This window comes from Panicum virgatum, chromosome 1K (genome assembly GCF_016808335.1).
Source record: "Panicum virgatum strain AP13 chromosome 1K, P.virgatum_v5, whole genome shotgun sequence".
In the NCBI taxonomy this organism is placed as follows: Eukaryota; Viridiplantae; Streptophyta; class Magnoliopsida; order Poales; family Poaceae; genus Panicum; species Panicum virgatum.
Window position 1 is genome coordinate 36,253,076 of NC_053136.1, and position 22,441 is coordinate 36,275,516.

The 22,441-nt window shown below is 46.7% G+C and overlaps 2 protein-coding genes across 6 annotated transcripts; one reads left to right on the top strand and one right to left on the bottom strand.

Annotated features, from left to right (window-relative positions):
* The first annotated feature begins 8,542 nt into the window (after nt 1-8,542).
* Nucleotides 8,543-16,243, top strand: LOC120705046 (zinc finger CCHC domain-containing protein 8 homolog). Of its 5 annotated transcripts, none has more exons than XM_039989603.1 (9): nt 8,543-9,043; nt 9,159-9,594; nt 9,812-9,887; nt 10,027-10,102; nt 11,264-11,353; nt 12,769-12,890; nt 13,646-13,889; nt 14,957-15,020; nt 15,340-16,243. In XM_039989603.1, exons 2-9 carry the CDS (start codon nt 9,177-9,179, stop codon nt 15,876-15,878), a joined length of 1,629 nt encoding a protein of 542 aa, XP_039845537.1. In that variant the 5' UTR covers nt 8,543-9,043; nt 9,159-9,176; the 3' UTR covers nt 15,879-16,243. The 5 variants fall into 5 exon arrangements, with proteins under 5 accessions (XP_039845537.1, XP_039845524.1, XP_039845543.1 ...); XM_039989590.1 differs by having other exon boundaries at nt 8,548-9,043; nt 9,815-9,887; nt 11,261-11,353; XM_039989609.1 differs by having other exon boundaries at nt 8,550-9,043; nt 11,261-11,353; nt 13,649-13,889.
* Nucleotides 16,244-17,325: 1,082 nt separating this feature from the next.
* Nucleotides 17,326-21,888, bottom strand: LOC120705084 (CDT1-like protein a, chloroplastic). Its single transcript, XM_039989615.1, has 7 exons — nt 21,422-21,888; nt 21,147-21,266; nt 20,823-21,057; nt 18,495-19,112; nt 18,195-18,396; nt 18,019-18,109; nt 17,326-17,722 (listed from the first exon to the last, which is right to left on the bottom strand). The coding sequence occupies exons 1-7, from the start codon at nt 21,811-21,813 to the stop codon at nt 17,665-17,667; spliced, it is 1,716 nt and encodes a 571-aa protein (XP_039845549.1). The 5' UTR covers nt 21,814-21,888; the 3' UTR covers nt 17,326-17,664.
* Between the last annotated feature and the right edge of the window lie 553 nt (nt 21,889-22,441).

The window sequence follows — 22,441 nt, forward strand, 5'->3', positions numbered from 1 at the left end:
ATGAAGATCGGATGTAGTTGGGCCGGACCAGCAGGTTGTGGGAGCATAAATTGCTGGTTAATGCGCGCAGGCGTCCGATCCTCAACTGACGGCACAGATGGAGGGACTGCACTCTGCAGTCATTTCCTAAGTCAGACGATCTCGTCCTGCTAGCATTAGGGCCAGGCGTGCGGCCAGGCGTGGTAAAGGGCCTTAAATTTTAGTAAACATAATCTAAAGGCCGAATTTTAAAAGAACCGTTCTCTAATTATATAAAATTTTAAGTTAAAAATATATAAGAGTTAAAGTTAGATGTGAAGAGAGCACTAGGACTACAATCTCTATGGGTTGCTTGCACGAGGGGCTTGTTAGAGCTCAGCCTTGCTCCGCGACGACGGCGAACAGAGACGAACAGAGCTCCGCCGGGGGGGTCGACGGTGAACTCACCCTTCCGGTGATCCCCGGCCAGGAACTTGATGCGTAATCGACACACCAGTTCACACTCAATCTCACCGAACCGATCGCTAGGCGAATTCACTCCCTCACGCAACGAATTTGACTCGGCGGGAGGAAGAAGATGAACAGTAGACACGAGAGGAATTCGCGCTCTAACGCACGGTGCCGCACACCGTTCTCCAATTCAACTCGCAAGCTTCATCACCGGAGTACAACGGGCATATAAAGCCCAAAGGACGCACCCACGATCCACCACCTAGCCTAGAACGCCGGCATGGACCGCCAGCCTCGCCACGACGCGGATGACACGCTCTGACGCGCACACGCCGCGTGCTGGAGCTACTCCCGCCCAATGCGCCCGCTCCAACGGCCGCCATCTTCCTCCGTCCTGATCGCCCGCACGACCCGGTCTTCAACGATCCACGTGATCGGCTCCCGATCACGCCGCCGCCCGATCGCCAGACGATCAGCTCCGCCACGGTTCCCGCGCACACACACGCTCACCTGCAATCACACGCGCGCCACGGACTGGCTCGTGCACAGCCATCCGTGCACGACGCACGCACACGCAGCGCGCACACACGCACTGGACACACGCACAACGCCCGCGCGCACAGACCACGCGCTTGGCGCACACACACAACGCCCTGGCGCGCACACACGCCACCAGGCTTGAACACACGCACACTCCGTCGCCATGATCGTGTCAACGGCGATGGGTTTATTCCCACAGGGCTCTGGTTATGGTTGCAAGCAGGGTGGGGTGCTGCTGCTGCTTGCCCGCGTCTGCACCAGCCGCAAGGACACAAACGGGTTGATGCGCGTGAGTCTTTCGCGAGCTTTGCGGCAACCCGCATCCGTGTGCCACTATGATGCATGACCTATCCATTCGGCCGCTGCATATCAGAACCTATTTGCTGGGTGCAAGCTTGCTGGTCGTCATGGAGCTTGTTGGAAAGCGGCGAACGCGCTGAGGTCCGGCGGTAGTTGCGGGCTTACGGCGCCGCTGGGTACCACAGCCACACCTCGTGTGGTCTGCTTCAGCGATGCAGCTTCGCGGCGCAGGCTGAGCGGGGGCTGAGTGGGGTACCTATGTGTCTTCTTGAAGGTAGATAAGACAATCGGGTTTCTTAAAGACCAGACCGGTGCTTCCTCCGGCTTTCTCCGCGTTTCACGGCTGGCGTTGCTCTCCGCATCACGCCACGTCGTAAAGATGAGCTCTGGTGCTGCGCAGCAGGCTCCAGGAGGGAAAAGTGCTCTTATGTCTTAATTTTTGTGCATCCCAAACTAAAAAATGCTCTACTTTGCAAACCGATTATCCAAATTAAATTTCGACTGCACCGTTGTGTTTCTTACAACAAGATCTTCAAAACTTAACCACACTTGATTATATATTATATTTATATTATATTTTTTTCTAAAACATTTTTATTTTATTAGGAACATTTTCTATCTTGGAGAAATTTTTATCTTGTTTCAAAACATTTTATTGGTTCTGGAACAATTTGCACTAAATAATTATTTTTTCTTATGACAAGATCTTTCACGACATTTTGAAAAAAACATTTTTTACACTAAATAATTAATTTCAACTATTGGGAATAAATATTTCATACGAAAAAAGTTAAATATATCGAACAAATAATAATATACTACGAACAAAATATTAAAAAACACGAACTTTATATGAAGAACAAATATATCTACATTGAAAAAATATATTTTTATAAGTATACATGAACGTGATGAACAACTTAGCTCATAAAAGGAAATAAATTATTTCACACTGGACTTATGAGTCCACAACACAAATAAATTAATATAAATTAAGCATGGCTCACTCTTAATTGTGATAAAAAAGTTTGATAATATAGTAAATTTTTTTTGAGATCATAGTAAAAGGTAAGTAAGTACAGATCTACTAATATCTTATAAAAGAAACAAACATGGTTGATAAATTATAAGAATGATAATTTATATACACAAACAAAGATTATGTACATGAGATTTATAAAGAGGAGAGAGAGAGAGAATAGATAAATAAATAGATACAAAGGATTGGGAAAAATAAGGGAAATAGAAATAGAAGGAAAGAAATAGGAAAGAGAAGAAAAGAACAAGATAAATAAACAAAAGAAGAAAATAAATAGAAAATAACTGTTTTGAGAGAAAAATCACACAAGATTTCCTCTGCGTGGAAAATAAAAAAGATGCGGGCGTGCCAATGTATATAGAAAATACACAAAAGAAACAAGAGACGGGAACACAAGTTTTATACATATTTTTGTAAAATACAAATATAGGTTCCCATACATATGTGTGCGCTCCATAGCCTACCGTTGGGCAAATCTAACTTGGGCGAAAGTGGTCTTCTGGTTCCCAGGGCCTCGGAAAGCTCCCGGTTAATTACCTCCGCAAGACTAGCTTGCTGGAGTACCTCCGATTAAGCTGCCATGGTCGTCGTCTTCTTCGGTCTTTGCTTCGCGTTCTCCATGCATGATGATGGTGGTGGTGTAGAGGTGGGCGTCGGCGTCATCCATGGCCTCGTCGGTGTCCATGAGCCGGTGTAGCGCAGCTAGAGCACCAGCAGCGCCCGCCCGTGTCGTTCGGCCTCGTCGGTCTCGAACGGCGTGGTAGTCGTAGTAGTAGGATGTCGATGCTTGGAGAAGACTTGAAGCTAGACCAAGTGGATGTCTCAGCAGCTAGGTCGAGGTGGTAGAAGTTGTTGATGAAGAGGGAGGGAGTGTCGCCAACCCATAAGCATGTGTGGCGTCGCTCGCCCGGGTCGTCCGCCTCGCCGGTGTCGGATGTCGCGTAGATGCACTTGTTAATGTGGCTTGCTGAGGTGGCGCACGTACTCCCTTACTCAGGCTCTGCACGGCTCCTCGGGTCGTCGGCGCGGCAGCGTCTTGCGGCAGCCTGACGTCACCGTCATCCACCGTCTTGTCCTCCCGGGCACCTTCGCGGCGGCACCGTCAGCGGAGGTTCGGCTCCAAGCCAGCGCTGGCCTCATAAGTCATCGGCGATGCGTGGTCATGTGAAACTGTGACCGAGTCGACGTCGTGGCAAAGCTTGGTCGTGGTCAAGGTAGTCGTGAAGCAAGGGCTTCATAACCGGCTTGTTAGCTTGTGGCACGCGCACGTCCGTGCATGCTCGTACATAGCACCTAGTGCTTGTTGACATGGATGGGCCTAGACACTTTTTAGCACCTCCGATAGCCTTGCAGTGGCGCCATGGTTGTTCATAGCTCTATGGCCGTCCTGGCGTCACCAGCGCGCACGATGGCGTCTTGCAACAGCCCGCGAGCATCGTCCGCCGTTTCGACGTCGCTTCTTATCTCGGCGTCTTCGCAGCCGCGCCGTCGTCATCCTGGTTCGGCGGCAGGTTTGATGTACAGCACCGGCCTCATCGCAGGCCGCGCTTCGGAGTCTTCACGTCAGTGTCGCCGGCATCGGTTGTTGTGACGGTGAAGGGTGCCGCCGCTACGTCGGCGGGCGAGCCGAAGTGGTCGTCGATGATGGGGGTTGCCGCTGCTACGCCGGCGGCCAAGCTGAGATGTTGTCGATGCAGAGGGGTGGCGCCGCTCCGCCGGCAGCCGAGCTGAGGTGGTTGTCGATGCAGAGTGGTGGTGCCACTCCGCCAGCAGCCGAGCTGAGGTGGTTGTCGATGCAGAGAGGTGGCGCCGCTCCGCCGGCGGCCGAGTCGAGGTGGTCATCGACGATGAGGGCTGCTGCCGCTCTGCTGGCGGCCGAGCCGAGGTGGGGTCGTCGACGATGAGGGGTGCCGCCGCTCTGCTGGCGGCCGAGCCGAGGTGGTCGTCGACAACGAGGGGTGCCGCTCTGCTGGCGGCCGAGCCGAGGTGGTCGTCGACGATGAGGGTTGGGCGTCGACGGCGAGAGAGGTGCTGCCTCTCTGCTGCAGTCGAGCCGAGATGGTCATCGACGATGAGTAGTTGGGCATAGCAAGTGCTCGTAGATGGACGAAGTAATTCTGCAAGAAAATCTCATCTGCAGAAAGCTAGCTTCTTAAATTAGTTTCCATGGTGGCGCACGTATACATCTTATTCGTGCATGCCACCGTAGCCTACTAATCTTCTCATTAGCTGTACGTGTGCACTTAGCTCCTGGCCAGGCATGCACGGACATGCGTGAGAGCGCGTGGTCGGGTGCCGAGTTGCAGGTCAACTCTCCGGCTCCACGCAGCTCTTCGGGGTGGTCGGCGCGGTGGTGCCATCATCCTCGATGCCGGCTTGGCGTACAGCGCCGGCCTCGTCGCGTCGCGCTTCAACGTCGTCGTTGGTGTGGCGGCTGGACTTCAGTGACTTCATGGCGGCGTTGTTGTTGCCGGTTCGGCAGCCAGTCCTCGACGTGCAGCGGGTCTCGACGCCGGTCATCTCAGTGTTTTCGCGGCGCCATCGTCGTCGGCCGGCAGCCAGGCTCGATGGAGTAGCGGGGTGTTGTCGCCGGCCGATGCCTTCATCACTAGCTTGGCGTCTCCACCATCAACGTGCTCGCTTATAGCACCATGGCGACATGGATGAGCGACGGATCGACGGGCGCATGCAATCTGTGAAAAGAAAGGAGAGAGAATAAAAGATCAACCTGCACCTCAAGAGAGAGGCGGCCATGGCTGCCTTCTTGCTTCCTTGGCGTATTACTCGGTATCTACATGATGTAGACACGGTGGTCGGCTCCGCTTCAAGATCGATCTTCCTTTGCCCTGCGGCGCCTTGCCCGGCGGCCGAGCCGTCGACGCCGTCCTGGCGGCTCTTCCCTCCGTGGAAGATTCCTCCAGCGAAAAGCCTGATGATGGATGGCGAGCTTGATGATGGATGGCGAGCTCGACGGCGGCCGGCGACCTGATGATGGACGGCGAGCTCGCCGGCCTCCCTGGCTTCTCCGCTCATCAAGGCGAGCAGGAGGTGCACGGCGTCGGCATGGCGATCGGCTGGGGCGCGACTCGCCCCCTCGCTTCCTGGCCCGGCTGCTCCCGTCGAGGAAAAAGAAGACCCCCTGAACCAGAGACGCATGAGCCTTTATATAGAGAGGGATTAGGGTGATGCGCAGCCTTGGCCTCCCACCCGGCGCCGCCTCTCGTTTGTTGAGAAAAATCTGCAGGCTTGCTTATCCGTTTGGCATGCAAAACGGAGCGGCACATTGCGATAAACACCACGGGCCGCCATCCGGGCTCTCTGCATGATGGGCCTGGTGATCAAGGAAGCTTCCAGCACACGTGAGAAGAGTAAGAAGCTAAGATTGATGTGCGTGCATGAGTATTTCCATCCCGGCCGCATACGCGCAGACTTCGCACGTTTTGTTACTGGCCAATAAGCCGAGTCATTGCTATGGCAAGAGGGTTTAGGGGTCTGATGTTTCTAAAATCTTCTAGGCCGCGCCGGCTGCCTCGCGGGCTCGGCCATGCATACGGCCGTTCTCGTACACGTGCACCGGCACTACATGCGTAGATACATGAGCTTCTCGTACATGTAGGTGCATGCATGGAGCTCATGTAGGCCCTCTTGATTTGCTTGGGGCTTCATGTCCATACAGCTAGTGCTTAGTTAATTGCTTTGTTTTCTTCTCCAAATTCTCATATAACCCGTACATGCTTCATGCAATTTATACAATTGTATTCAAAGTGGTTGCACAAAATCCCGTCAAACAATAACAAGATTTATTACGTTCTTATCACTAATCACTAATATAGTGTAGATGTTAATTGGGAACATGCAACTTTATTTTGTAGAATTAATAGCTGATCATCTGAGCTTCTATTCATCATCATAACTCGGTCAAAATTTTTACCAGATGCTATTTAAAATATTTGTAATAAATTGACTATTGAGAATAAGAAAAGGGAAGCATAGGCTAAGCAAAGCACACTATATTAGGGATACCTAATATAATTTTTTATATTTTCTTTGAAGAAAATTCCAAGTAGATGCTCTTTAACTCATTTATATTGTTAAAATTCAGGGTAGTCTGCCAGGGCGCGCAAAGCACGCTTAATGTTCTAGTCATCTATAAAGCCCATTGAGGTCCATTAAAACTAAACTCCAGCTTGCGTAGCTTTTTTTTTCACCTTCTCCCGCGCTGGTTGCGGCGCTGCGGCATGATAGGCGGCGGCGGCGGAGCAGGCGGTGGCGTTGTGGCAGGGAGGGCGGCGGCAAGCAGAGCTGGCGGGCGGAGGCGGCGCAGCGGACAGCGGCGGCAGAGCATGCGGCGGGGACGCAGCTATGCGTCACTTGAGGCGATAACAAAAGCAGTTATCCCCTGAAGAAGTACACATGGACGCTCATACTGAACTGACTTATCGCTGGCAACCGTTTCAGACTAGCAAATCCGGAGCATAGGTTGGTGTGCGGCGGCCCATTAGCGAGTGGAAAAGTATAGCACGAACCGCGGCAGCATGTAAAAAAAATACAGATGCATGCATGCAGGTGTAGAAAAACTAATGACATCACCCACATACAAGAAAAGTTCATACTAAAACAATCTATAATTTTTAAACGGTGCATTCAAATTAAATTCCAATTTTACTATTATCCTTTTTATGACAAAATCTTCAAAACAAGACCATACTGGCCTATATTTGCATGATATTTTTTAAAAAATATTTTTAGTATTAAATAATTAATTTAGGCTACTGCGAACAAATATTTTAACAACATGAATAAATAATTATTTTTATGAACAAAAAATCAAACATAACGAATAAATAATAATGTTTAACGAATAAAATATTAAACATCGCGAACATTTAATTGTATAGAACAAATAATAGATATTGAATATCGCGAACAAATGAGTTAGTATGGCTGAACAATTTAATTAACAAAGCAAACAAATAATTTGTTCAGTAACACGTAGATAAATTAATTTGCATGAAGAACAAATGCATTGACCTATCAAAAAAATTATTCTTGTATGCAAATAGAATATGTACACGAGCTGAACAAGTTAGTATATAGCTATTTTTTTTAAACACCCACTAATAAGTTTATAATGCAAATAAATTGGTACACAATAAGCGTGAGCTATATTTAAACATGAACAAGTAGCTTCATTTTAGAAACCATCAAATATAATTTATAATTCTGTTATCATTCAATTATATAAGAAATAAGATAGATAATGTGAATTAAAAAAAAGAAGAACTACAATCCAAAGAAAGAATATCAATATCTAGACATGATTTTGGAATGAAACAAAGCAAAGAAAAAAGAATGACGAAATAAATAATATATACAATGATTAGAACTAAAAAGAAAAATACAACTTGGAAGGAAAGGAATAGAAAAAATTAAGATAATGAATAAATAAAAAGATACATTGAACTGAGTCTCCAAAAAAAGTAAGAAAGAAAAAATATATCTACACTCCATATGTGCGTCTAGAATCAACAAGTGCAAGTTTTTTTAACCATGCACGACAAATCAAAGGATTATAAATAAAAAGGAAAGAAGGTTGGAAATGAATGAAAAAGGAAAATAAATACAAACTAAAAACTAAAAAATAAACAAAGAAGTCAAAAGAAGCAGGAAAATGAAAAGAACCAGGAACAAAATAGAAAATAAAAAATAAAGGAGAAGAAAGAAACAAAACTAATAAGGTGGGCAACTTTTTATTCCACGTAGCATGCAACAGTCATCAAGGGGAGAATTGAAGGGGTAAGTATTTTAACAATACAAAACACATCACAGCTCTTGTTTTATGCCAGAATATGGCTCCTGCTAGCAAGTATCGCTGTCACAAAAGTCGAGTGGGCCAGCTAGAGCAATATTAGTATTGTCGTGCGCGTGATATATAGCCACCTCGATACGGCGGCGGCGGCGGCGGAGGAGGAGGAGGAGGAGCATGCGGTCGGCGGTGGAGGTGCTGCGGCGGCCGAGCAGAAGGCGGCAGCGGCGGCGGAGCATGAGGCGGGGCAGGATAAGGGAAGAGAGAAGGTGAGAGAAAATTAGAGTTTAGAGTGGGTCCATAAGTTATGATTGTTTGTACGAATCTGGTTCCGGATCTGAGCCGGTGGGTTCGCGGCAGAACCGCCCCAGATTGGCAGCCCAGTAGCCCACAAAAACCTAGGATCCCCCCCTCCCCCAACCCGACACCAACTTGGCAGCTCCCTCCCGAGTCCCGACGGCCGTCTGCCCGTCTCCCAGCCTTCCCAGTTCCCGTCTCCCCGACCCCAAGTTCCCGTCGCCCCGCCAGGCCGCCTCCCAAGTCCCAAGTCCCAACTGCACCGCCGCCCGCGTTACCAGGAGGCGCCTGCGCCACCCGCCCAGGCTCACCCCGGCGCCCGCCTGCGCCAACCAGCTCCGCGTCCCCGGCCAGTCCGTGGCCTCCGCGCCCGCTGCCCGCAGCCGCCTGCCAGGAGCGTCTGCGCCACCGCGCCGCCTGCCTGCTCCGCGGCCTCTGCGCTCCCGGCTAGTCCGCGGCTCCGCGCCCCGCAGGCCGCAGCTGCCCACTTGACCCTCTCTTTCTTCTTCCGTTCCTCCGTTCTCTCTCTCTCTCTCGTGCATTTCTTCCCCGGCGGTGACGACTGGCGAGCGCCGCCGCCGCCCCGCGCCCTGTCTTCGTCGGGCCCTTCGCCGGCGACGAGCACTCACCAGGTACTTCCAGCTCTCTTATCTCCCCTTCCTGATGTGCGAAACCGAGAACCCCAAACCCTAGCGTAAGCTATTTGTATTCGGATCTGACCCATTAGCTTGGCTGGGTGTGCTGCAGATTCGACCCGGAATATGAATGCGTAGTGTGATTGCCCGCAAGACGATGGCGTCAGACGAGTTCATCAGCCTTGATGCAACTGGCGAGGCTGATGCGGAAGGTGAGGAAGGGGGAGACCTTCAGGTTGAAGCTCCTGATGTGAATAGGGCAGAGCCTCAGCAGGCATCTGAACTCCAACCAGAAGGGGAAGCTGGTACTGTGGGTAATAATCCCAAGCCGTCTGATGGGAACATAGATCTTGAAGAGGGGCAATTGGAAGATATGGACCTCGCGGATGATGATGTTGTGGTTGTAAAGGATGAGCTACTAGATGATTCCGTTCAGCCTGAAGTCAGTGTTGCAGCTGTACAGACTGTAATTGGTTTTGAGGTCAAGCTGGACAAGGGTATTGGGGCTGAAAATGCAGTGTCAAACAGCATCTCTGTTGAAGAAAGTCGTATCCTCTCAAATGGAATATTTTTATATTTCTACTAATATACTTCTGCCACTGCAAGGTGTCTATGTTTTCAAAAGATCCATTTGTTTCCATTGAATCCTGGGAGCTGTACTTGCATAAGAAGTGCAGACTATTAGTTGTCCTCCTGGGACCCCAAACATGTACTTCGAATTGGGAAATTTCTAGTGGTTGTTGATCCTTGATATGTCATTTTTAGCAGCAAGAGGAGTTAAAAGAGCTCGTGTGGAATCAAAGGAGCCTTCAGTTCGCGTCATCTACAGTGACTTGACAAGGTTAATTACACCATGCCTTCCATTCTCACTTATAGGAATTGAAGAACTTGGCATTTTGTTGTAGCCACTTCCATGCTCCAGAAAAGATTTTAAAACCATTTAGTTATCTCTAATGGTACTTCGTATTTTGATATCTCAGGGAAAGCAAAAGAAAGCTTATGGAACTGATGCAGCAGTGGTCTCAGTGGCAGGCCAGAAGGCAGCACAGAGGGAAGGTACTGTTCCACACAATTATGCATGTTTCTTTTTTTTTTCACTATTGTTTCACTACTGGGTGAACCCAAATTTCATTACTTGATAGCAAGGAAATTACACCTGAGTTTTTCGTGCACAGTTCACATCTGACGAGCCTAAAGGAGCTCTAACCCCTAACCAAAGGCAACCATGCCTATAGCAGCTCGCCGTACCGAGGACGGCAGTGCGAAGCCGTCTTCCTGGGTGATGCCATGAAGCACAAAACCCCACAACCCTTTTGTTCAGGCGGAAAAAGAACTGTAAAAACATGCCCGCAGCACAAGGAGAGCTTCTAGATTCCTCCATCCTGGGTTAGTGAAGAAGGATTTCCGGCATCTTCCTCTGTTGCACTCCTTGTAGCGTCACCTCTTTGAGCACCTCTGCACCATCTTCCAGTCGCTTTTGATCATCACCTTTCTGTAGACCTGTCCAGTACACAATAGAGGAACAAGCTGAGCAAATGTTCTCAGTAGGAGATCTTGCAAGTTTCTTTTTAAAACAAGCACTACTCCTTGCCCTCCAGAGAGCCCAAAGAATAGCAGCTAAGCCCACCATGTGGAACTGTTTTTCATTCAGGAGACAATTATTTATCCACACCCAAAATTGATCCATTGAGGTGGGCCTCGCTGGGGACCCTAGCACAATTGCCACAAGGCTCCAGACATAGCTTACCATAGAGTAAATGAGTAATCAAAGAAAAGATGATTTATTGTTTCAGACTCAGAACAGAAGGAGCATTTCTCATCACCCTGCCAATTTCTTTTCAGCAAGTTGTCTTTCGTTAGGATAGCATTTTGGTAGAACAATTATGCATGTTTCTAATGTATGTACCTTATTTTCATTTTATTTGTATGTCATTAGTCTTTGAATGTGCAATAAGTCAGTGTTAGCTGTTTCCACTCTGGGGATATGGAAAAAAGTAGCACTACAGAACTCATTCCAGTTCTTATAATTTTGAAACTTTCATCTTCCCTCAATACTAAATAGTCAATACTGAAATTTGTTATTGCTTCATAGTGATTCAGTATTATCCACATAACCTATCAGCACAAGAAGATAATGTATCCCAAAAGAATTATCTGCAGAAATGATAGAATTGAAGTTTCTTTTTGTGATGTTTATTTTCCTTATGGCAATAGCAGGAAGCTGTGGAAGAGATCTTAGAAAGTGGTGAAGAGACTTATTATCCGGCATTACATGTTGATGTTGGTTCCAAGAAATCTTGTGCTGTGGTATGTATGTCCTTATATTGCAGATTTTTTTTTCTAGGACCATTTTTTTCAACCCATTTTTATTTCATTTATACCCCTGCTAAATTTGAATTTTTGTCAAAATTGCCTCTATTCATATGAATTCCATAACTGTTTTTTATGAACGATTCAACCTTTCTTGACATTATTAAGTAGAAAAATCAATCCACATAAAAGTAAATGCAATTTCCAGGAGCAATAGTATATGAATAGTTTAAATATTTTATTGGTGATGTGTTTTGTGTTGTCTTTCTTGTTTTGTTATGGTTTGGTATCGAATGGATGCTCTTTGGGCATTGGCACTACCTTCAACATACATCTTTAATCTTTGTTTAATTTTACTGTGGTGTCTTGTTAAAGTCAAAAAAGTATAGTGCAACTGTTTTATATTGAACATCTGCTAATCTTAATTACTTGTAAATTGTAATCTAAGAAATTAAATGTACGCAGTTTAGAATCTATTTTGTTAAACTTTTCAAGACTGCATGCAGTTTAGAATCTATTTTGTTTTTATGATGAGCAATCTCAAATTCTATAAATTATTGTCTTTTTTCTAAAAAATAAAGATTGAATTGTTAAAATCTACAGCTATTTTGGCATCTGCTGCAGGAAATTACAACTTCCGGTGCCCATTGCAGAAACCTACAACTGTTTTAACACTTTGTTGCAAAGAAACTGCAACTTTCTCACCATGGACAACAAGTGGTCCCATGTTTTCAATGAGTCTGGTGAAAGAGTTGTTGTTTTCTGTATCAAATGTCAAAATAGTCATAGGTTTCTAACAATGGGATCTGGTTCTTGTAGTTTCTTGCAACATGTATCAAAATATTAGGTTTTAAATTTACCTATTTAAATTTCTTGCTTCTGTTGCTGAGGTATTTTTAGCTGCCTGCTAGTGTGAGCATGTTTCTTATTAGCATCCAGTAGTGCAATTCTAGTTGTGTTAATGTGTGACGAACCCCTTAATCACAGTAGGGGCTCCCATAATGTTTTTGGTCCTTGCTGTCTTTCCATTTATTTGGTGACATCGACCTCTTCCTTTAGATACACTTTAAGGACATGCTGGAAATAAAATCAATCTTATCCCTTCACAGAGCAACAAATATAATACCAACAGTGTTCCTATTCAACATAAGTACATCGAGGAATCCAGTGTTAGTTCCCACTTTGCTATACATTTTTATTCTTTCCCTTTGAAACATTTCATTTTAGTCCTACAGATTAATGTGGGCATAGTTTCTTGTCCTTCATTACTGTATTACTGATAATATGCATCTAACTTTTGATGTAATATTATGATTTGTTCGTACTTTAAAAAAAATACTTTACTGGAATGTAATAATTCACCCTGTTGTTTTCTTTCTTTCTTTCTTTCTTTTTTCTCTTATCCTGATAAGTCATTTTGGGTGGATAACCAAGCAAGGGAGAGTGCTACCATGGATGATGAATCTGTTCCACTGTATGATCGTGAATTTACCTTGGGCTCAACTCCCCTGGGTGATTCATCAAACACTGAAAGGTAGAAGTTATTACTAGCATCAACTGCTTCGTCTATATCTTTGGAGTCCTTAGTCATGTTGCTAGCATTGCCTGATGTGTTAATCTTTGGAGTCCGTCAGCTTCCTTGTGTTCTTTTAGTCACTATCTATGAATAAATCACCATTTTTTCATCATTTAGGACCTGTTTGGAACACTTGTTTTTGTCAGGATTCAAGTTCATGAAACCGTTCAACTTCCACAGGAATCTGGGAATTTACCTTATTCCTGTGAGGGCTTCAGTGATTGTTTTATTTAAATTTGTAGTGTCTTGTTATTCTTCAACCATCTGTATGTATTAATAGTATTGCACCTTAATCTATCTTCTTATGTTAATGTAGTGTCAAAATTTATCCCTACAGTTATTTAGAGGAAAAATCTTTTGGTATTAAATTAATGTATATGCACTAAACAGTCAATTGGCTAATGGATAAATTCTATCCTCATGTGCTTATCTTGTGCTAGATCTGAGTGCTAGTGGATACATATTCTTTTGTGCGACATTTGATACTCGACATATCTCATTACTATATAAATGATGAAGTTATGTCTGAAGTGATCCTTCAGTAGCTGATAATGTGGCATTATGTTACACCTAAACTCTCCCATTGTCTGATTATAATTCTAAAAACTCATGTGCTTATCTTTGATCAAGTTTAAGGCCTTCAACTGTTTGGTTCATATTGTAATTATATTTTTCGCTGGACCAACAATTGGGGTACCTTGTTTCTCTGACAGCAGGGCAGATAAGGATGATTCGCGTTGCTTCAATTGTGGTTCTTATAGCCATGCTCTGAAGGATTGCCCAAAGCCTCGGGACAATGTTGCAATTAGCAATGCTCGGAAGCAGCATAATTTGAAAAGAAACCAATCCAATGTTAACCGTGTACAGAATCGATATTACCAGAAAACGCCCGGCAAATTTGATGATCTTAAAGCTGGAGTACTGGGACCTGAAACTAGAGAGTGCTTGGGAATCGGGGTAATGACTATATCAATTGCAGTCAGAGCTTGAACCATCCTGATTTTATTGATAAAATGTTTATGTTTACCAACCTGATCAGTCTTGCCCAAAAAAAAAACAATAAATTGATCAGTCTTCTTCTGATGTGTTTGCAGTGAAATAAAATGACATTTATCTGCACCTCCTGTTAACTTACTGAAATACTACTCCACGTACCTGCATTCATGAAATGAAAAGCATTAGTTTATTACTCCAGTAATGTTTGTATTTATCTTAATCAAGAAGCTGTGTATCGAAATAGCAACTTTTGCCTATTCAGTTGTCTGTTTATTGTGTGCATGAGATTCCTGTTGTTCAAGGTTAAGTAATTTTGTCTTGAGTGCAATGCCTTTGTCTCATTTATTATCAACCATTGACTAATAGATTTACGTGACCATACTTAAAAAAGATTCACATCATGTTTACTCAGCTAAATGCAATATGCCTGCTGGCACAAAATTTCAAAATTTTTTTTTCCTGCAGTCACTTCTCTACTAGCAAATGAAGCCAGAAGCCTCAACAAAGTAGTAATAACACTGCAGGATTAGGCCTTATTATTGTACTTGATGTTCGGATTGCCCTCCGAGCAGACAATAATTTTGTTATAGGAGAAACTTACTCAGCATCGGCTGAGATGGTTTGGACATGTCCAACGAAGGCCTCCTGAGGCGCCGGTGCGTAATGGGGTTCTTGAGCGGGTCGATAATGTAAAGAGGGGTAGAGGTAGACCTAAACTGATGTGGGATGAGTTGGTTAAAAGAGACCTTAAGGATTGGAATATCTCTAAAGAGATAGCTTTGGATAGGAGCGCTTGGAGACTAGCTATCAATGTGCCTGAACCTTGAACTTATTTCTTTCGGGTTTCATCTCTAGCCTACCCCAACTTGCTTGGGAAAAAAGGCTATGTTGTTGTTGTTGTTGTAGTACTAGTCCTGTGTGTCTTCTTAAATATTTTTTTTGGGGGATTGAATGACCTTACTCTGTGAATATTATTTTTGGATTCCAGAATGGTCGGATCACTTTCTGAGTATAATGATGTTTTGCAGGAAAATGATCCCCCTCCTTGGCTGCATAGAATGCGTGAATTAGGTTATCCTCCAGGCTACCTAGGTAAGCTGAGAACTAAAGTATACATTTGAATATTTCTGTGCAAAGTTTGCAAACATTTGTTTCTGATATGCATAGTTTACTCGGTTAGTTCTTCAAACCATATTCTTGACTAGGCCCGTTTGACTCCGATCTACATACATCTTTTATCTTGCACTAGCAATCCAACTTCACTGCATTCCTATATAGAAGTCAGGCAGTGAACATTACCATCAGGATGGCATGTGAAATTTTGTGTATATTTGTTTACATTAGGCATTAGTTAAGTTTTATAACACAAATTTTTATCAGGATCTCACTGCTCACTGATTGTGATTTTTAGATGTGGTTGATGATGAAGACAAACCTTCTGGTATCACCATATTTGGAGATGGTGAGGTGAAACTAGAGTACGAGGAGGGAGAGCTTCCAGATCAAGGCGAACCATCCCCACCTCGGAAAAGGATGACAGTGGAATTCCCTGGAATAAATGCCCCCATCCCAGAGAACGGTGACCCCTGGCTGTGGGGCAGCACCCCGCCCCAGTCCTCTGCCCGCCACCACTCATCGGATTCGAGGGATTACCATGATAGAGGAACTCTTGGTGCTGATCATTATTCATCGAGATACCATTCCCACGACTATGGGCAGTTGAGCCCGAGCTTGGGGAGGTCACACTCAGACAGGGGGTGGAGATGCCCATCTCGTTACGATAATCTGCCGGCAGATGACGGTGCTTGGACCCCACATTCGTACCCTAGCAGGCAGTACTCTGGACAGGACAGCTCAAGCTCGGAGATGTCGTCGCGCCATTACAGGGACAGGGACAGAGACAGAGATAGAGACAGGCTTGACAGCAGGCACTACCACCACCGCAGATAAGTCAAGCAAGCAGCTGATTTGTACGATTTCTTTTTGCTGAAGAATGCTATACTGGATGACTTGGACCTGACATAGCAGCAGTTTATCTGAAGTTTCAAATTTTCCATATCTCCATATATTTTGCAGCGCTGCTCCCAAATGCATAGTGGGCAGTCGCCTTCTCCCATCTAGTCTGTGACTGAGGTCTGTTCCCGTGTTGTATGTCTGTCTTTATCTGTATCTCTTCTCATTTTTCTACAGTTAAGGCATATATTGTAGAATGCAAATCTTAGGGCCTGTTTGGATGAAAGGTTTTAGAAGTAAAACACTGCTAAATAAACTTTTCCTGCCTGTGAGGTCAAAAGTCTCTGGATGGTTGGTCATCACTCATATTTTAGCTGGTTTGCTCTAATACCGTTGTACAAAAATGAGAGGAATTGGCTCAGGTAGCCGTTGACGGTTGTGGAGCTTGAAATGGCGATGCTCCGCTGGAGCGCTCGTCAGTCGTCACAAGCATTCCGCCTCTTGAGAGCTCTGGTCTGAAATTTCTTTAATTCCAACTGTCTCCAAGTTGATGCTTTAGCTCTGCTTGCGGCATCTTCCATCCTGGCAGCTTAGAGATCTTGAATGATCTCGGAATCAAATCCGGCTCAAAAGGATTGACGATTGCTTGCTTACCGCATAGTCGCGGCAGAAGGGATCTCGACTCTCGAGCTTATAGGTGGAGCTCAGTCTGGGCAGCAGTGGTTTCGACACTGGTGCTTTCTCACACAGTATTTGCCCAAGTGTAATTCTTCGAGTCAGAGAAAATCCAGTTGCACTGTTCTGCTTCTGCATGGAATATTACAACCAGCTAGTTAAAGGTGTTAGATGAATCACAAGGCATGACTGCATGAGGGCCTTAATCTTGTTATGGGCAAAAGGAGAGCTATATTCATGCAATGCCTACTAAAAGCGTAGCAAGATTCTAGCTCCACTGCTCGGTTAAGAGAGAAGGGATGATTGCAGATCCTCAAAGAAACCAGATTCCTCCACCCCCCCCCTCCCCCCCAACACCCCCACCCACCCACCCACACACACACGCAAATTTTTTATCGACATGCATATTATTTGAGCTTGATTTTTCGCCCTTACATAGCTGTGCTGGATGATAACTTGTAAGTTTGGTCCGGAGTGTTGTTTGTATGTCATGTGCTTTTATAAACTTTTACTTTTTCTGACTAACTTCAACCATAATATTCTTTGCTCTGAAAACTATTTAAACTATACCTATCCCTAATAAATTTTTGGAGCGACTGAACTAACCACCCACAACGAGCAGGTGATTCTCTCTGTCCTCACCATGGACAGGAACTGTATCAACATAATCCCTCTATTCACCTTGCATTAAAAAATGCAACAGAACCGAATCTCAACTTTTTGCTCAGAAATCTGGCAGTGAAGTCAGTCTCCATGACAATACTAAAACTTGTAGCTTGGTACATGTACCAACAATTTTCTTTTGGCAGTTTACATGTACCCAACCTTGTAAGGCAACATTCATAGTGGATTACATTTCAACTTGAGAGAGATTCCAGACAATGGAATATACACATGAAGAAAAAAAGGGAATGGTCACAATCAGTTGTTAGAATGGTTTTGCTGTACATGTCATCCGTTACATATAGTCAAGGTATCTATTAGATCAGATGCAAAAGGCACATGCACCACATCTCAGGTAACACATGGCTGAGTGAATTCTGATTTACACTGTTGGCATATGTACATGTTCCCAAACAAGGTGATTGTGGCATTTAGTATATCCTTCCTACTCAGCAGCATAAAGTCTTTGGCGAATATCCGCTTGGCTCAAAGTTGCATCAACGCTGAAAATCAGTAATGCAGGGAATTAAGATTAGCCAAGAATGATAGTAATATTATCTGGCATTGCAGACATCGGGAAAATAAAAGAATGTACCCTTCCATCCAAATCCAATTTGCATTGATACAATAAATCCAAATTCCAGATTCCCGCAGTAGATGAATAATTGCAAATTTTTGTGTACGAGATTAGAATAACTTCAAAATAACTAACATAATTTTTTATTTTTCCTGATATACTACTAATATTGAAATATTAAACATAAGTGTCACAGTTGTCAAAATAAGGATGAGTGTTTACCAGCATAGAACATCTCCACTCCGTGCACTCTTCTCAGAGATCCACTCGGGAACAAGCTCTTTCAACAATGTCAGCTGCTCTTCTACTTCACCTGCAGATGTAACCATTCTGTGTCAAAATCCACTTTGCAGGCAACAGTTAAGCAACTAGGAGAGAGAATATAAGTTCAGGCATACTTTTGTCCACAATCTTTGGACTGCTTGCAACTATCTTATGAATCAGCTCCTGCTTTGTAATTACAGACCGCTGTCTTGACTGGTAGATAAGAAATACAACATCAAACATACTTGGCAGGGAAGCAATCAACTTCTGCCTTTTAACCTTATCAGCAAAACCAGTTTCCTTCTCCTCCATAGCCCTCTGTTCCTTCTGCTTTACCTGAAAGGAACACATATATCATTAATATATCATTCTTTGTTCACAATCGAGCAAATTATCAACTGAGCTAATTGATGCTGTCATTGGCTAGGACTTACCGACTGAAGGAGGGATTGTGGAAGAAAACTGAGTAATTCATCATCATCATCAACAGCAGAAATAGCATTTTGGTCCTCTCCATCCATACTAGCAACCTTTGTTGGAGTGGTAAACAACTTAGCACGAGCTGATCTCTTTGAAATTTTTAGAGGTGGCGTGCCAGAACCTGCATCAGAGATTGGTCTCTTCGGTGTCTTAAGGTCTGGTGTGGACGCCATTAACCTCACTGGTGTAGAGGCATATTTAGCAGGTGTGCCCTCTGAAACTCCAGACATGGATACAACAGCCTTGCCATCCTCCTCTGGCTGAGCTTCTTTAGAAGCAGAAACATAGCTACTGGAGAAGGAATTCCTGCTCAATGGTGATAGAACAGCGGACTCAACCTTCGCCAATTGACTGGTTGCATTAGCTGTTGCAGAACTGATTGGAGACCTCTGCGAAAACCTTCTCTTGAATGACTGTGACATGTGTGACATCATAGTAGCCTGTTGTCCATTGACATCAGAAGCCTCGATTGGGGATGCCGGTTCAGGAACAACTCTTGGGGCAGCCTGGGGCATGCTTAATCTTGTTCGATTAAATGGGTGTGGCAATTCATGCTCTGGTATGTCATCTCCCTGAAATTAATAACAGATGATCTATGATTCTAGCCTTCATATACGACTACTTGATTACCATCATCATTTCAGGTCCAATCTAACACTATTTATAAAGCAAATAGTCTATTTTGATTTGAAAAGAAAAATATGTTAAACACAGCCCCCTGACCCCCGCGTCGCTCTGGTCTGGGGCGACTCGGGGGCGATACCGAGCGACTCCGCCGCCCCCTCCCTGCATCTCGCCTCGGAGGCCGCCGTCGCTGCCGGCCGCCGGTGTCTCCGGCCTCCTTTCGCACTCCATCTCTTGGCCCTAACCCTAGGTCGCTCCGATCGCCGTCGGCTGCCGGTCGCCGGTGTCTCCGGCCTCCTTTCGCCGGATCTGCCGCCTCCTTGGCCGGATCTTCTCCAGGCCATGGTGGATGTCGCCGCCGCCGCCGCGCCCCTCCCCTGTTGGGGATGGTGGCCTCCGCCCCATGCTGGTTCCCTCCCTCGCGGGGGCCGGGTGTGCCTGCTGCGCGCTCGCGGCCCGCCTAGTGCGCGCGGGGTTGGGGGCCATCAACAGGGCGGTCTAAGGCGGCGGCCAGATCTGCGATCTGCTTGCGGTCCCGGCCGGTTTCCGCGGGCGGCGCCTGGCGGCTTCGCGTGCGCGCTGGCACGGCAGCGTGGGTTCGGCGGCGGCAGCGGCTCGCGCCGGTGTCTGGCGGCCTCGGCACAGGCCCAAGCGGTGGCTTCGGCGGCTTACGTGGGTGCTCCTCGGGGACGCCCGGGAGCTCCTCGGCGGCGCTTGCCCAGCACCTCCGCCGCTTCGTCTGTCCGCGGCGCCGCTCGCCCAGGGCTGCCCTCCTCTCCTGCCTCGGGTGGCCGGGGCTCCTGGCCGCGTCGCTGCCGCCTCATGTGGCTGGGGAGGGGCGTCTGCTGTCATCGGATTTGGGTTGGGATTAGGGTGAAGGCGAAAGCCTTGGTCCGTTTGCGGGCCGGTGACGGCGTCGCCTGAGGGCGTCGCTTACCTTGTGGAAGGCGTCACTCTTTCCCCTATGCCTTCCTCTTCTGTGAGCTTTCCAGGTGAAAACCTAAACAATGTTGGTCGGACGACGACGGCGCTATTTGCGTCGCTCTCTCGCTGGAGGCGTTGTCTTGGAAGCTCTTGCCGGTGACGGTCGATTGCTCTTCTCGGAGAGGATCCGCTTCTGTGCCTGCCTTTGCTTTGTTCCTCTACATCGTCCAGGTCGCGTTGGTTGTCGGTTGGCGGTTACTTTGCCGTTGTACTGCTCTGGCGGATGCTTTGCCGCCGTCATCGTTGGTTGGAGGTCTCTTCGGATGGATGCTTTTCCGTTGCTGTTGGTTGGTCGGGTGGATGCTTTGCCACCTCGTTTGTGTTGTAGATCTTCGCACCTTTGGCGATGTAGTTTCTTTTGCAGGTTGTTGTTGGTTGGTGCTGGGTCGGCCTCGGTTAGGATTGTAGGGTTGGAGGTGTTATCCGTCGTGCTTCTGTTGCTGTGTCTGTTGTGGTTGTCGGGTGTTTGTCTGTGTTTTTTTAGTCTTTTCTCTATTTTTAGTCCTTTGTGATCTTGTGTTGGTCAAATTTTGTTTGGCCGCATCAAGAATTGTCTATAAACTGCTTTCTTCTTAATGAAATACGTGCTCAGGCACGGTCGCGAAAAAAAAGAAAAATATGTTTGTGCTTCTGATAAGCAGTAATCAACTGTGAAATATATAAGATCTCCATACCTCAGGATGGTCCCTGAAGAAATCCACTAGCCTCTGCCTGAAGATCCTTCTCAATGCTGAGTATGCAGTTTCCCCCTTTTGCTTCTTGACGCTCTCAACAGCACCAACCACAAGGTTCACCTGAAGATCTGGCTTCATACAGCATGTTATGTCATCACGCAAAAGGATCTTATTGATGACAATTGCCTCGGGCATGATGTACTTGAGCTGCGCAAGATGGCTGTAGGTAAACCTCCTGCAGACAGCATTACGAAAATAAGATATTAAATCGTCACAATCCATTGCAGCAGCAATTCAATGGCTATTGGTGAGACGAGATTTTACCGTTCAGACAGATGCTGGATGCTAGCGCAGATGTTGGGGAAAGAGGTCTTGGATCCCTTCATACGGAGCAGCCGAGTGGAGCTCTCCAGGCAGTTGAAGAACTCACAAAGCATCTCATAACTGATCACAGCAGGAAACAAAACACAAAAATGAGATTAATATCGCCACAAGCAAAATTTCACTAGGAATTCTAGAGCTACCCTAGAGGTTTCGATTGTTGGGGTATAGAAGGATGAAACTGGATCCGAAATTACATAAAAGTTACAGATCTGTACCTTTCCGGCAGCTTGACTTCGGCCTTGCGCTTGACGGGGCTCTGGCCGGCCCCGGCGCCAACACCGAGCTCCCGCTCGAGGGACTCGAGCTCGTCCGCCCCCTCGGCCGCCGCCGGCGTTCCCTTGTCCGGCCTCCGCAGCTCGAGCGCCGCCCGGCGCACCTCCTTTACGGAGAACGCCACGCTGCGGCCGCGTACCCTCGGCCTCTCCTCGGGCTTCTCCGGCGTCCAGATCTGCTCGGCCGCCGGCGCCGCCGCCGTGACCCTCTGCGTCAGCTTCTCCGGCGTCAGGATCTGGTCAGCCGGAGAGGCCTTCCACGGCTTCTGCGGCGTGGCGCCCGCAGCCGCCGATGTCTTGGCCTTCTTCGACGGAGTGCCGGCGTCCATCTCCATCTCGGGGAGGGGAGAATTGCGGCGGCGGCGGGCGGGAGGGTTTGGATGGAGTGGGGATTACCTGCGGTGAAACGAGGTACGGAGGGGGATGCATATAGGGCGCGGGTTACCGGGTGATGGCGCCAAGAATTGGCGGGAACGGGAGATGGCGCGAAGGCATGTGCGAGGGCCACGTGGGGGCGGCACGCAGGGACGTTCGCTCGCGCCAAGATGGAGGTGCCGTTCGCGCCACTTTTCCCCCACCGCAGCAAAATGCGCGCGCGCACAAGCTGAACATGGAGCACGCTAGCCCAAGCCCAAGTTAGCCCAAGAAACTTCCAGGCCTGAAGCCTACGTTTAACCAGGGAATATGGAAAGAGCAGGCCCGCGTAGGGTTCTCGGTTTTGCAGTTTTTTACTTTGCACCATACTTTTTAGTTTAGGTTAGATCTGATCATAGGCCACCCGACCCGACCCGACCCAGCCCGATTAATATGTGGACCGGACTTAAGCTGAAATTTTTTATCCTAAAAAAAGTCAGGTCTGGTACGAGCCAAAACTTTTTTAATCCGAAACCTAAAAAAATAGCTCGAAATTTGTACATGAAAATCGGGTTTAACCTAACCCGGTCTGAAACCGACCCGACCATC